A 16,230-nucleotide genomic window follows, 5' to 3' on the forward strand; every position below is an offset into this window, starting at 1 on the left:
CCCTTCACTGGATATGTGACCCAAAGCAGGGAAAGTATGGAAGGGAACAGTATCTTCTAAACAGAGGTAAAGAACACCCTTTCTTTAAAGACAGACACTAAGAGGAGGGGAGATCTGGAACAATCTGGTGTCACATAAGGAAAAGGAGAATTATCAATTACTGCAGAACATCTACTGTAATTCACTTGAAATTATTTTTATCTGTAAACCACTACATTAATTTTCTTTTAGCCCAAAAATTCACATGGCTTTGCTGTATCACGTTACTTCTTATACTTATGCATTAGAGCTGCTGCAAATGGGACTGAGCATTGTAAATTCTAGCCTAATAGTGAGAGTGTGACAATTCAGTTGTTGTCTTCCTGTTATTGCTGCTATTTCCCCTAATGAAGCAGCAATATTAACCTTGAAAAGTATATGGGCTCATTTGCAAGTGGCATTGTGAAGACATAACAAGAAAATAACACATTAGGATCGAAAAATTACTCACTTTTCTTTCCATCCATATCTGCATGGATTTTCCGAGCCAGAAATCCAGTTTTATACACGGCAGCATTGGGGTCGTGAGGGATGTCCAGGAATGGGTTATTTGAATTGCCAATTCGACTGACAGCCTTTGTCTGGTTCCCATTATCCTTTTCATCTGCACCATCCGAGTGAGATTTTTTTTTCTCTTCTTCATCCCTTAAAAAGCAGTGAAAATCATGCATGAAGGATGGACTGATCAGCAAAGTTTCACTTCAGCAATTTTTGAACACTCCTTGTCAAAATATACCTCTCTCTTTATAGGGGGCCATATTTAGGGAGAAATCTAGAAATATATCAAAATACAGACATATTACAGCAAAGCTTCAGTTCACCTACTTCATCAGTACAGGACACAGATTTTCAAAAAGCCCAAGTTTCCATTATTGTTTTGAAACATTAGACTTCAAGAATGTTCTGTGTCCTCCAACTTTTTCTACTTTTAATTCCATTTATTTGAGTACCAAAATGGGAAATATTTGTCTGCTGGGTTCAGCTGAAAAATCCCCAACTTCTTCATGAGCTCCCATGTAGATGAAAAGAAATAAAATATACAGATCACTGTGGTTTACCCCTTAACTTAGCATATGAAGCACAAACTCCACCTATTTTTCTTTATTTTCCTCTGCAGACTAGCATAAAATTAGTAATTTAAAAATAAAAACCACACTAGGTGAATTAGGTCATCTTTACTTTGGAAACAAAATGCTGCTGAAAATGTTACTTATTAGGGCAATGTATTCCACAGAGCTCTTAGGGACAACAATGCAAGTCACAAGCACTGCCTGACTAATAAATGCCTTTTTGCTTGTCAGAGGCAAAGGCTAAAAAGGACTAGGCCACCCAGAAAGTAAAGGGTGTCCATCACAAGAGTAGGACAACAGTTTTCAGAGAACAGGCCAGATTACAGAGCAACCCTTCATCCTTTGAAATCCACATACATTCCCCTCCAGGTGACTAGGAAAGGCGTGTCAGGGAGCATGAAGGCTGTCATTGGAAAACTGTGGTAGCAACACCTCCTGAGACCAGCATCTGATTTAAAAAAAAAAAATCACTTGAGTGTAATGATGGCTAGTATTGCTAATCCACTGGGGGTGGATCTCAACTTGATGCATCTCGCTGGACCCAGATGACTGGCAGAGAGAGCAAGCTCAAGCAGATCTTCCAAACGCATCTGTATGTCCAAAGGCATGTATCAGGTGGCGATTAGCAAGGCATATATCAATCCGGAAGCTCCTTTAGGAATACACTGCTACCATGGCTGCTTATGGGAATGACCATTCAAAAAAGTGTCCTCCAAGAACTATGGGCTACAGCAACAAATCTATCTTATCCTCAGCTCTGCTGCGAAGGAGGCTGATTATCACCCTCTACAACTGCCTGAAAGGAGGTTGTAACCAGGTGGGGGTTGGCCTTTTTTCCCAAGCAACCAGTGAATGATGAGAGGACATAGCCTCAAGCTGTGCCTGGGGAGCTTCAGGTTGAGCATCAGGAAAAATTTTATCACTGAAGGGTGGTTAAGCATTGGAACAAACTTCCCAAGGAGATGGTGGAGTCACCATCCCTGCAAGTGTTCAAGAAACAAGTGGATATGGTACTTGGTGTCATGGCCTAGTTGAAAGGGTGATGTTCAGTCAGAGATTCCACTTGATGATCTTGAAGTCTTTTCCAAACTAGATGATGCCAATCAAAATTATTCTATGACTCTATGAAATGGTCTTCGGGAGAATAACTTAGTCTAAGGAGGTAAAAGGCTAAGAGACTGGTTTGACAACACGGAAAACAAATCCAGAAACATGGAGTCTGTATTAGTGAGCTCTGTAGCAGCAGGGAATGTTCCCAAGCATTCAATTTTCGTCATCTCATATAAATTACAGAAATATAGTCAGGAGGTGCACCATACCTTCATGATGTTATCTTGCAAGATCTCCTAATTAAGAGGAATGAAACTTTTACTTCAAGACCTAATTCCTGCAAGGAAGAGCAGTACTTGCATCTTTAGTCTACTGATGTGTGCTTTCCCACTCCAGCACAGAAAGTTCTACAAATTTTTTTTATTAGTCAAAGCAATAAGGACTTATTCAAGTATGCTTTAGTTGAAGCCCCCTCCAAGTTGAAAAGGTGTAGGCATTTCTGACAATTTTGTTTGTCCCCACCCTACATGGCTCTACTCGCTAGCTGCTGGAAAGTCTGAACCACTGTGTGTTATGTGTTTCTTAGATACATGTCCATTCCAGAAGCAAATTCTCTCAACGTGAGTCTGAGGCACTTAATCCAGACTAAAATCTCTCAAAGGGCATAAGCACACAGGCTGATTTGTCACACAGAAGTGCCTTGTGAATTCTGGGATTTCAGCCAAGGACACAGCAGATTTCTCCTTGTCAGCAGAGACCAACTGCAGTAAAAGGCTTAACACTTTCTTGGAATAAGCTATCTCCTTTGGAGCTATGAGAATGAACTACTGTACACTGATCACTTGTCCTGTGGGAATATACTACTGCCCTTAACCAAGCAGCCACAGTGGTGTGATGAGGAATCCTGGGGGGGATCCCGGACACCAGTAAGAGTTGGGGGCAGTGCTCTTAAACTCAACTCTTCTAGGGGAGCTGCTAAAACAGGAATTCCTCAAAAGACATGGTGGAAAGGACAAAATAGCATCTGCTGTTACAACTGCCGGCAGCACTAAACAAACCTGTAACTGGTCTTTTGTTCTATCATGAAAATGGGACTTCTTTGAAACTCAGAAGCTTCAGACATTTCTGAGAGCTGAGTGCTCTGACAAGATGCATGAGGGCAAGATGCAGAAATCAATCTGCCAGAGGCAATGAAGAGAGACAAAGAGGCAGGAAGGACTCATTACAAACAAGAAGTGGATGAAAACCAGGCGATCTGGGACTCATTTGCTCAAATACTCCATGTTACTTCAGTGGTCAAACATAAGAAGAAAGCAAGATAATTTGGAGGAATGTCAAAGTAGCAAAAAATGTTCAGGTATTAGCTTTCCCTCAGGTATCTTCCAAAGCTGGCTGAATAGATAGGTCACAAATACTGTTTATCAGGGATTTAACAATCTGAGCTTACTTCTAACAAGCCTTTAGGGTACTTTTGCAAGAAAGAACTGCAGAAAATTCAGGGGAGCCTCTGGATACATAAACATGAAAACTGATCTTTGTTTGAAACCCTAAACTGTGGGGAGTGTGACTACCTGCCCATCCTCAGATGGCTCTCACAGATCATCCATGTGCTGTAATATCCCCAGTGTGAAGGCCTCCAGTGATGTGGGTAAGAGTCAGTGGCGATCTCTGTGCAGGTATGTTCAGAGTCGTGAACATGGTGTCACACAGGCATTAGCTCAGGTCCTTTTGAAGGACAGGACCACTGCCTCTCTTTTCCATTTCATACAGGAAGTAACGTAATACTTATGCCTTTAGGGGAAAAAAACACACAATCCTTCCAAAACACCTTTCAATAGGCAAAACATCATCATGAAGGTTCAATTAGGCTTGCAGAAGTCTTATGAGATTTTCTGACCCTGATCAGCAGAGGTAAATCATTCCCTGCTCTGGGTCTGGAAGCAATTTCTCTGGCGACTCCTCCCTGATGACTGAAGAGGGTTGATAGCTGCAAAACTTTTTTTAAGTCCCACTTTCCATTCATAGGAAATGGGATCCACAGTGTCTCTTACTAGTGACAGGAAAAGGTTACCATGTATAGAGCTTCTCTAAGATTCTGCTTATGGCACATGGTGTTTGCAAGGCTTCCCAAAACAAGAAGCTTCAGTTCCACTTCTGTAAGCCTATCTCTTTGGCAAACGACCTCAAGAGAGTGCAGTAACCAGCCCTCTGGCTGCCCATGAGAACCAGCACACCAAACCCAGGACATATTTGTGCTACCACTTGCAGTCACAGCATTGAAACAGCTATGTTTTCCTTCCCAAATACAGATAACTGACAACTAGAAAGAGTTTGCCCCTTATTCTTAAACACATAGATGTGAAAAAAAGAAAAATCCAGATGTTGCCATTTTGGTGAAGAAAAGCATTTTCTGCCTCTCCCAAGAAGATCCTATACAAGGAAGTCCCATTTCTGTCTTCTGCGAGAAAAGCATCATCCAATTCTCTCAGTAACAAAATTATTTCTGTGCAATCTATGGTCTGATTTGAGGCTCTGCCTCAGAAAATTGTGAAATCACTGATCTGGAACGATGTGGTCAAGCCCTTCATTTTTAAAACTCTGCTCCATCTCTGCATTTGTTCAAATAGCAACCTTATATGACAACAGAAGAAGGCTGAGTTCATCTATTTAAATATTGCAACTGAAAAAAAATTTCAGGTTTGTAACATGCATCCATGAAACTAACAGCATCTGTATTAGGAAATTGACTTGAGAGAAGTTTTGGCATCTTTCCAGTGTGAGGAGGAAGAAAGGGAACCAGGCTGAATACATGACCCCGCCCTAAAACCAATCAAGAAGTTGCAAACAGGAAACATCCTAGAACTTGGGAGACAAAAGTTAATTATAATAGGGGAAGATTTCTCAGTTTGATCTAGAAAAAGGTGAGCTTCAGCACAGATGTCTTTATAACTACCCTGATCTCAGCATCAGAGTTCGATTTGGCAGCACCTCTTTCCCACCATCACTATCTGAATTACCTGTGTTGTTTTGGCTGAAAGGAGATAATTTGTCAGTGTAGTCCAGATAAACAAAAAAATAATATACCATGTCCCTGTAAACTTCTCTGGTTAGAGAAGTATATCACTGGCTAGTTAAAAACCAAGTGATTCTCCTGAAAACTACACTGTTCTGCTGAGAGGAGGCTCTTGGGCCCAAATGCAGCCATTTGGCTTTAGCAATTTTGTAAGCAGTGCTTTGGGAGTTCATATATTAATTCTAGATCACCTATTTTAAGATGATGATTTTTTTATTCCTATTACTTTCAACAGTAAACAGACACAGTATTACAAACAAAGGAAAACAATAATGACCACCATGACATTTCCATGCAGACATAATGCAAATAAAAAATATTTAGATCTGGCACCTTTGTAATCAAATGGATTTCTCTTTTTCAGCTTAAAGCTGACAATGATCAGTGTGAAAGCCAAAGAATGAGAAACACCTAAAAACCTTGGGATATAGTATTAAAGACAATGAAGGGATGTTAGGAGGCCAGGCAATCTATCTCTTTGACTCTATGGCTGGATCTTCTCTTCCTAACCCATTCCAGACAGAACAACCAGTTCACAAAAACCTTCAATGAAAGCAATTCTGTACTTTATCCAGACAAACCTGTCTGGATAAAACCTTGGTTTAAATTAATAGAAAACCTTTTAAAGGTTGTTGTAAAATTTCCCTTGTTTCAAATTTAAGGCCATCCACAACAGACATGAAGAACAGTTCACACCTTCGGAGCTTGCAGTGTGGAGCAGAAGTGTGGTTTCAGGATCCCACATTCACCAGTTCAGTGTAAATTCCAGGTCAGATCTCTTTATTTTACAGATTATGATATGTGATTCACTTTTAACTTTGTGGAGAACTTGAACCAGGCACTACTGTAGAAAAAGAACTGTAATGCAATTCTCTCTTCAGAGCTGTACTCATGCTTTTCAAAAAGGATAAAGGAACACTCCTACTGAAAGTCTCTGGAGAACATCTGCTGATTAAGGTGTCACTTCTCATGATTACAAAATTGAAGTCAATAGTAGCCTTTTCTTTGCGTGGGCTTTGGATCAGACTATAATTCTACTGGAAATGTACTGCAAACTGCAAACTGCAAACACCTAGCTCACAACTAGTAAGATACAGATTGGATAGCTGTCCTTCCCCATCGTATGTTTCACCATTACCCTTTCTTGCCTATGGACTTACTGATTCCATTAATCCACCAAATAATGTAGTTCCAGAGCAGCTCTTAAACCTTCGCTTAGCTGATGAGCGTCTTAGATCCTCAAAGGATTGCTGTCTGGAGGAAAGGCATTCCTTCAAAATGCCAGCACTGCAGGAGAGCTTATACTGGGGTTTGAAGTCCTATCTTCACCTTTGCCTTACCTCCCTCTTCTTACCCTGCCAAGCGCATCAGGGAAGCAAAGGGATAGTCTTTGGAGGGGAGACAGGATTTTCTTTGGTCCCACCAGAACAAAACTGACCATGTTTCCTTCCCATTCAGCTTTCTCTGCAGATCACAACAGCAGAGCAAGAGATACATGTGCCTCCTCCCTCAAGCTCAGGCAGCCCCAGGGCTTCTTGAGGTTATTACTTTACACCAACCACACATCTCTATAAAAATGAAGAGAAACATCTTCACATTTCCTCTTCCAGGCAGTACCCTAAGCTCTAAAGGTAATGACTATGCCCAGAATGAGCTTTGTTTTTCATCATGGAAATGAATTGTAACATCAGTCCTAGCTACATGTTAGTCTCAGATTGGAGCCAACAACTGGCACCTTTGAGCATTCTCCTGTATATATATACATTATATCCATCCAAAGCCTAATTTAAGAAAGAGTCTGAATTATCATTCTTCCAGCCTGTTTGGAATTTTCCCCCAAACAAAGGACATGGAATAGACTATGTAAATGCCAAAGCAGTTACCACCTATACAGCAGCAAAATCTCATAAATCACCTTGACTGAGGTTCACAGGAGCAGAGCCAGTTGCCACCTGGAGGCTGCCCAAGTGTATTAGACATGGTATAGTTTCTTGGCAAGAGCTGGAAGAGAATTCTGACATTGAGAAAGTCACATGGATCCTGCTGGTTCTAAAGTACCTGTGACAGTGTCTGGCAAACAGTTTTGATGTGACACGTAAGATCCAGCTCCAAGACACAGTCTGTGAAAATGTCTCCCACCACGACTTTTAATGCTCATCAGAGACGGCACTTCTTGCTGATTCCCATTAAAAGCATATCTTCTTTACTACTCTGACACCACCTAACACATTTCTGAAGTGGGACAGCAATCCCACTTGGAACCAGCTGCCTTTGTGAGGCTGCACACCCTAACAAGAAATTTGTTTGCAGATCATGAACTTAAAACAATGAAGATCAGAAGCCACTGGGCCTGCAAGACCTATGGCAGTTGCTAGAAATTCTAGCACAAGAGGTGCAGGAGAGCATGCATTCCCGACATTGTTCCCAAGAAGGTGAGGTTTCAGGTATGTAAATACAAGCAGGGAAATACTCTTTTATAGCTAAAATATATCGTTTTCCTATTTTATACCAAAATCCACTGTTCTGCAAGTGGTAAAATCAAAAGTAGACATTTCTGCCCTTTCCTAGCATAACTAGACCACATGAAACCTAAGCACAGAGAAATGTCAGTTTAACACAATCAGAAACTGAAGTTTTTCTTGTCTGCAGCATTTACATAGTTAACAAATGTTAGCCTGTCAAAAGCAACTAAGGATTGGAGGGAGTGATATCAGACTTTGTCCATTTATCATCTTTCACATTAGGTTGTTGTCAAGTTATCCATACTTAATCAGGAGACAAACCAAGACAATAAACCAACAGCAAGAAACTCAATCCAAGAAGTGTGCTTCTATTCAGCGGTTCTGACACAATGAACAGAAAGATAAAGGGAGACGTCAACTTCTGTTTTATTTATGCAGCCATAGAACAACAGAGGATTTAATTTCTCTCTTTTCAGGCTGGAGTTTCCTACTAAATGAAATGTCCTCTTTCCTTACAAATGCAGTTGGTTCCTTTCATTAACAACTTCCCTTGCTGGAGAAACAGATGAGCTGTATTGCCAGGTCATTCATTAGCAAAAAAAGCAAACTCATTATGTATGCTGGCTATCTTCTACAGGTTTTGGAGCCCACAAAGACGGTGACATAGGACATATAAACAGAGTACTACACAGGTATTACTGTTAAACTTCTAATTTCTACAACAAAAGTATACTTACACTGCCCATTCCAACTTCTCATTCTTGATTGAATTGTAGAGGGCCTGCAAAGAGAGAGAAATGAGATGGAATTATTGTTTGACCCCTCTACACATACATTAATATGCTGAGTAAAGACATCCAGCTAATATCAGCAAGCAAGCAGTCTCTGATCAAGAAAGTCCTGTATCTGCCAATGATAATGTGAGAATCTTCAGCAGAAATTCCACCTAAGAAAAAAATACAGAATGTGTGTTTTGAGATTACAGTCATTTTCTCAAGAAATTTTTTGGGATTTGTGGTTTGTGCCTTTTTGAGAACATAGAATCATGAAATAGCCATGGAAGGGAGCTTAAAGACCATCTAGTTCCACCCCTGGCAACTCCTTCCATGGGTGGAAACACCTTTCACTAGGCCAGGTTGCTTAGAGCCCCATCCAGCCTATCCTTGAACATTTCCAGGAATGGGCATCTACAGCTTCTGTGGGCAACCTGTTCCAGTGCCCACCACTCTCACAGTAAAGAATTTCTTCCTAACATATAGTCTAAACCTAATCTCTTTCAATTTGAAGCCATTGCCACTTGTCCTTTCTTTATATGCACTTGCAAAAACTACTTGTAGGATGCCTTCAGGGACTGGAAGGCCACAATTAGGTCACCTTTACACCTTCTCTTTTCCAGGCTGAAAAAAAAACCCCAATTCTCTCAACCTGTCTTCACTGGAAATGTGGTCCATCCACCTAATCACCTTGGTGTCCATGTTCTGGACTCGCTCCAACAGGTCTATGTCCACCCTGTGCTGGGACCCCAGAGCTGGGTGCAGGGTTCCAGGTGGGCTCTCAGCAGAGCAGAGCAGAGGGGCAGAATCCCCTCCCTCCCCTGCTGCCCACGCTGCTTTGGATGCAGCCCAGGACACGTTTGGCTTTCTGGGCTGGGAGTGCCCATGGCTGAGTCATGTCCAGCCTCTCAGCCACCGGCACACTCAAGTCCTTCTCCCCAGGGCTGCTCTCCATCTGCTCATCCCCAGCCTGGACTGATACCAGGGGTTGCTCTGACCCTGGTGCAGCATGCTGAACTTGGTCTTGTTAAACCTCTTGACATTCCCATGTACCCACTTTTCTAGCTTGTCCCAGTCGCTCTGGATGCCATCTCATCCTTCAGCTGGCTGCCACCTGCAGATTTCCTGAGGGTGCATCTGATCCCTTCATCCATGTCATTAAAGAAGACATTAAATAGTATTGATCCCTGTATGAACCCCTGAGGGACACCACTTGACACTGATGTCTATCAGAACACTGTACCATTGACCACTACCATCTGGATGTGACCACCCAACCATTTCTTATCCATCTACCAGTCCATGCATAAAATCCATCTCTCTGCAATAACGAGGAATGTTGTGAGGAACTCTGTCTAAGGCTTTACAGAAGTTCAGATAAACGACATTTTGTAGCCCTTCCCTTGTTCACTAACATGATCACTCCATCATTCAAGGCCACTGGGTTGGTCAGGCAGGACTTGCCCCTGGTGAAGCTGTGCTGGCTGTCTTGAATCATCTCCCTGTTCTCCATGCGCCAGAGCACAGCTCCTAAGAGGATCTGCTCCATGATATTCCCAGGCAGGTGGTAAGGCTGGGAGGTCCCCGGTTGCCAGGGTTCTCTTTTCTACCCTTTTAAAAGATGGATACCATGTTTCCCTTCTTCCAGTCACCTGGGGCTTCACCAATACAATGGTGAATTCATGACTACAGTGACTTTACAAATACCATAAAGAGTGCCCTGACAACTACATCAGTAGTTGAGCCAATTCCCTCAGGACTCTGGGATACATCTCACTGCTTCTAATAGACTTAGGTACATTCTAGCTCCTCAGGTGGTAATGAATCTGAATTTAATTGCAGTTTGCAAAAGCCACAAAACTATGGCCTTGAAATTTGAGGTTCAGTCTTATTCCTGACACTCCAAGAGACCTTTTGGTCAATGACTTTAATGGGGACTTCAAGATTTTACCATATGGGCCACTCTGTGAAAATTTACCAGAATAGCTATCCGAAGTCCCTGAGTTTCACAGACTGAATGCTGACACACCTGAATGCTTTTCCAGTCACACACCTAAACATAAACATGTTCAATTTCTATGTGCAAAACAGAAAATGAGTGTTAAGCAACTTTTGTGCTTGAAGATGGCACGGACTTCTGTCCACTAACACCATTCCTCTTTCAATTCATAGGAAAGGTGCCCAGTAGGTTTGACACCAAAGGTAACAAACAAAACAAAAAAACAGGTGCTGTTTTTGATACAAGCCTGCAAAGAAAAGAGTCTGAAACCTGACTTAAGACTGGGTGAGTATCAGACAGCTGGAATGGATTTTTTTTTTTTTTTTTTTTGGAGAGAAAGTACATATATCAGTTGGATAAGTATGTCTTAATTCAGCCCTCCATGAGCTGATGTATACAATGGATAACGCCTGGTATTACCAAACTAATGGAGTTCTTCAAATAGGTCACTTAAGTGAAGTATTTTGGTATGGAATGTCCCTGATTCTCACATGTATAATCTGCATTTGTAATTCACCTTATATACATAGCTAGATTTACTCCCTCTGGCACATAACTCCTACACAGCCTCAAAATATGTTAACGTGTAGAAGAACTGTTGATGCACATGATTAGCAAAAAGTAGCACATCAAGTATGAACAAGCCTGAAAATCACATACTATAATAGCTATGACATGATGCTCAACAGAAACGGTAACATTTAGATAGCCTTAATGTTGACCCAAACCAAAAATAATTTGGAAACTTAAGAGCTGGAATTAGTCTGTGCACATGCCACAGCTGAATTCGCATGAGCAATACCATAAGCGTATCCCACTCTTCATCCTGTCATCCACTGGCTCCTTTTTCAATCTGGAAGTCTTATTTGAAGATCCTTAATATTCAGCTCTGTAGAAATCTGGCTTAACTGAACCATACACAAGCAGGTCAAACATTATGGTATAATTCACCTCATGCTGATGCTGCACAGGCAGCAACTCTTGGTCACAGTGTTCCAATAAAGTAAGTTTCTCAGAGCAGTACAAGAGATATGAACACAAAGAATACTCATGCCTCATCCTACTGACACTGAGCTAGCAAAGAGAAGTCGTCTCCACTAACCTGAGCTTCACTGTGCCATTCAGAGAAATATAATGAAGAATTTCCTAGTCCGGAGTTTTCACTATTTCTACAAAACCTATCTTCTCTAAAGTATACAGGTGCTCGGAACCAAAGGCAGCCAGCCAAACGTGAATGGATGGGCATTTCTGGCAATTTGTAGGCACTTGCTAATTTTCAGGAGAAAGCTATCAAGAGATTTTAAGACCACTCTGCAGAAAGAAAGCAAAAGAAATAGTTAATATTTTTCCTGCCAGTTCAGCAGAATTATACACAATTCCATTTTTGTACACAAACCAATGCTGATACTGGTTCCTTAAGTCACCAAGCATTTCTTACATGATTTAGCCAAAGCCCCTGCCTTATTCTTTGACTTATTCTTTCCTTCCTGCTAAGACTAAAATATTCTCTTATATTTTGAGCCAGAAAATTACTCCAAATACAAAGTAAAGAAGCTGCCTCCCCAGTTATTCAGAAGTAATATTTTCTTCCTCATCTAGCTCAATGTGTTTCATAAACTGCAAAAACCTGGCTTGAAGAAACACATTTGTTGCTCTCTGGCCCAAATGCCAACAAGACTGGGTCAAAACCTCTGAAAATTAACACCTGCCCTGTGCAGGTTTTTATGAGATTTCACTGCTAAGCACGTCTCTAGGGATCATTGCAGCCAAAGGGCAGAACATACAAATGCAGCAGTCCAGATTGGTGCAGGGATAACAAATGCCCCAGGTTTTTGCCGTGTGAAAAGAGAGCTGTGTTTGTCCCAACCTTTACTAATGAGCCAGACATCATCTTCCTTCTTTAGGGAGTAACAGACACCAACCCAGTCATACGGCACACATCTGACCAAGGCCATGGTGCCCCCCACAGACCATCCAACAGATGTTTGTGGTATTTACAAAACAGAAAGGAAACTGTAGAGAGTATGCATAACCTGGGCAGCTCTGTTCTGTGAACCTGTGCATGTTCTGTGTGTCTACCAGGCATGTTCACTGAGACCTCAGCAAGCAGACCTCTCCAGGGATGTAAATATGAGTTCTCATGCCTGTCCCACAACTCACCTCTCTCCAGCAGAGACTGCTGGCAAGGCTGAGCACTTGCTGCTGGACTCACCAGCCTTTCAGAGTTGCTTTATGTCACTTCTCCAAAACAATTTCTACTTCAGCATTTTCCTGATGTCTACCTGGGCTCTCACATTTTCCAGAGAAGCAAAATTTCTTCCTGCCATGTTTTGCAACAAGAACCGTATGTGTACAGCACAGCACCTGCCCCCTGATTTACCTCATGGCTATTCCCCAAGGGCCTGATTCAGAGAGTAGCTCTTTTCAACAGACATTTCTCCAGAGTATGACTAAATCAAACAAACTTGGAGACAAGCACTCAAATGCTTCACCAAATTGCAATAAGGCTCATCAGAGATTACAGCATGATCATGACTTTCACTGTACTTAGCTAGCTGCAAGGACAAGTTTTACTAACTCATATTTTCTCTCTGGGAAATGAAAAAAGAAAAAAAAAAGAAAAAAGCTCTCATTTAAAGCACTCTTACAGACTGACAACAATCACTAATTCCTACCTGCTAGCCTGGGAAGTGTTTGGCAGATTTGCTATGTAAGCCAGAAAACAGGAGGTTGAACCAGAGCAGTGAATGATAGAATGAATATTGCATAGGTGTCATCTTCCAAGCTGGACTGATACCAGTCAGAAAGTGTCACCCAAGGTTACCCTGAACAGGATCCAAATCCCCAGATACCAACTACTCAGCAGTGTTTGACTTCAATGCTTTGACTTTTTATCCCTATTATCCAGAACACAAAGACCTACTCCTTACAGCTTAAACTTTCCCCTTTATGATAAATGTTAATCTGTAGGTACATCACAGCTCAGGCTCTGCATGTCTATAAAATCCTTGGAGAAACAAGTGAAATTTTGAAGGCAGAATAAAAGAAATTGACTGCTGCATAAAGTAGAACAGTAGGCAAAATCATAGGCACTTCCTTGTTTTAACTCCAATGCTGTTTCCTACAGCTCCAATTTGACCCTTACAAGAATGAGGTGTAAAAAAAATGAGATTTGTTATGTATTTGTGGCATTTTTATGTATTTGTTCACAAACTAGGCAAGAAACACTTTCCTTTTTAAGTGGAAGGCTGTAGCTCTAAAAAACTTCTGAATTCCCCCCCCCATTTCCCCTTTGGTAAGCAAATAGGTCCACAAAAACCCCAGATTTTCACAAGCTCTCACTACTACTAAAATTGGTACTTTTATTCCAATTGGAAAGAAAAGCAAAACTATGGAGAGAATGCTCCTGAAAACTCTGGTTTATTGTACAAAGCTACCAAGGGAAAAATGGTCATTCACCACCCTCACTTCCTCAAAATCTTGTCACATGCACGAACCACTGGACCATTTAAACAGGCTGCTCTTGTCACCTGCTGACTGCCAGGGATGCTGTGAGTCAGCCTCTGCATGCAGAAGCAGTGTGCAAAAGGAAGACACAACCAGGTATGTACACAGGCACAAGACATAGCAAATTACACAGGTACTGAGAGTGGTAAATCATCTAAGTTACAAGTAGACACAGGGCCCCCAAAACCTGGCCAGCAAGCAAGAAGAGATCCCAAAGCACTGTATAATTCCTTCCCTCAAAAAGCAGCCTAGGGCTGGCTCTTAAAGAAAACTACTGACTTTCTGTTTGCACTAGCCCATGCAGAAAGGCCAGCTGAGAAGGAAAGGAATATAACACACATTTTTTTACACCTGCTCCATGCACAGAAGAGGAGACGGAAACACCTGTTGTGAGCTGGTAAATAGGCAAAACCAAAACTAAGTTCACAGAGACACCAGCGATGACCCAGACTGTCTTTTCCAGTTCTTGTCTCCCACAATCTTTTCTTGCATCCAGCTCCTCCCTGATTTTTGGAGTCATTGTTGGAGGAATGATCATCTGATCATTGCAGAGGATAGCCTGGGTGGCTTTTGATGACCCCAGAACAGGGATGTATGTGTGCTCTGAGCTAGGCCCTTGCCACACTTCCTTGCTGCCACTTCCAGAAGCAGCCCTTCCTGGATACACTCCTTCACCTCCAGCTGATAATGGCATGGTTAACTTCAAGCAGCAAGGAAGCCCCACAAACACCTGAGGGTAAAGACATGCTCAGTCTTTGCTGTCACAGCACCTCCCCCAGTCACTCAGCACCTGACCATCAGCTTTGCCCTTTGGAGCTGAGCAGTCAGATAGGCATCAGCTCTGGCTCCTGCCATATGTGCTTTACTGGAGGGAGAAAAAACAACTGAAGTAGCAGAACTCTACAAAAACAAAACAGGTTACAGAGGCAACAGACACTAGATGTCACAAATGTCTGCATGGAGTCCTAATAGCTGTTAATGTGCTCATCCTTTGGGCCAGGGCAGAGCTCTGTATCATTGCCTTCTGCCAAGTCTGGATATGGAGCTGTATTGATTGCTATATACCAGTCGTAGCTTGCTGTTTAGATCACTACCTGAAGGCTGGACCTCACTTGGAATACAGATCTATACTACTCCACCACCTGCTATTTGCCACCCTCCCTTAAAACCCAGATCTTGACATTTTCTCCTGTCCTCATGCACGGATCTGTAACACCTGGCAAAGGGAGGATAAGCATTCTGATCACTGAGTGCCTGTAGCTTGTTGCCAGATTCAAAGCCCACACACCCTCGATTTCTCATGCATTTTCCCCCCTTCAGATGGGAATGCAGCAAGGGTGCCAAAGTACCCCAAGAAGCCTGGGCATTAGTGCATGGCATGATGTCTGCTGATATTGCTCTCAATTTTAAATTCCACTGGTTTGTACAACAAACGTTCTTCTAACAAGCCAGCATACATTATTCATAAAACAGCACAGAGCTGTTCAGCAGCATATGGAACTGATGAATGCTGTTTTGGTGTAGGAGGAGATAGGGTTGATAGGAATGTTTTAGAGGGAAGGAAAGGAGATCATTTCACCCAGGGAATTTCAAGTGCGTCACCAACTGGAGGAGAACATTTCGAAGAGAAACTCCTCTGTTAAAAATCTGGTGTGTATATGGAGAAGGAGGGGGAGGGGGAGAAAGAAAAAAGGGAAGGAAAGATTGTGCCAGATATATCATCATAAAACAGAAAAGGATGGTTAGCTGTGGCTCTTGAGACCCAAGAAATTAATGCCACACAAGAAATGCATCCTCTGTATTAATACACACAGCTTGCTTGAAAATATTTTTTTTTCTGCTTTGCTGAAGCGTTTAATCAGTGTTATTGTAAAGGCGGCATACTGAATTATTACAGAAAAATAGAGAAAAGGCTAGAGAAGTACTTCTTGATAGTGGAGCACCTCCACAGCCTATTTCTACACAGCCTATTTCAAACTGTTTTATTGGCCCTGTGCATTTGCAGGCAGGACAGGCACAAGTACTTGGAATTAAGTCCCTGGCTGCAGAAAAAAAGTCAGTCAGAAAAAGAGAATACTCAGCATGCTGGGTCACATGGATAATCCTAAGATCCTTAGACTCACCTTGCATGCAGTCTGGACTTGAGACTGCCCTCCACAGAACAATGGTACAGATTTCACAGTACCATTTCACAGGTTCTTCTGCTGGCCTAAAGCTGTGGTACCTGCCTATAATAAACACTCAGGATGCATCCCCC

General features: G+C 42.0%; 1 protein-coding gene across 1 annotated transcript in view; it reads right to left on the reverse strand.

Moving 5' to 3' along the window:
* Positions 1 to 16,230, reverse strand: part of PSD3 (pleckstrin and Sec7 domain containing 3) — a 114,836-nt gene that overhangs the window by 27,642 nt on the left and 70,964 nt on the right. The window contains exons 10-11 of the mRNA XM_041395940.1: positions 8,432 to 8,475; positions 491 to 684 (exon numbers count right to left, since the gene is read on the reverse strand). Coding sequence (XP_041251874.1) covers positions 491 to 684; positions 8,432 to 8,475 — 238 coding nt within the window. The remainder of the gene's footprint in view (positions 1 to 490; positions 685 to 8,431; positions 8,476 to 16,230) is intronic.

This window comes from Onychostruthus taczanowskii, unplaced genomic scaffold (genome assembly GCF_017590055.1).
Source record: "Onychostruthus taczanowskii isolate IOZ18803 unplaced genomic scaffold, ASM1759005v1 scaffold121, whole genome shotgun sequence".
Lineage (NCBI taxonomy): Eukaryota > Metazoa > Chordata > Aves > Passeriformes > Passeridae > Onychostruthus > Onychostruthus taczanowskii.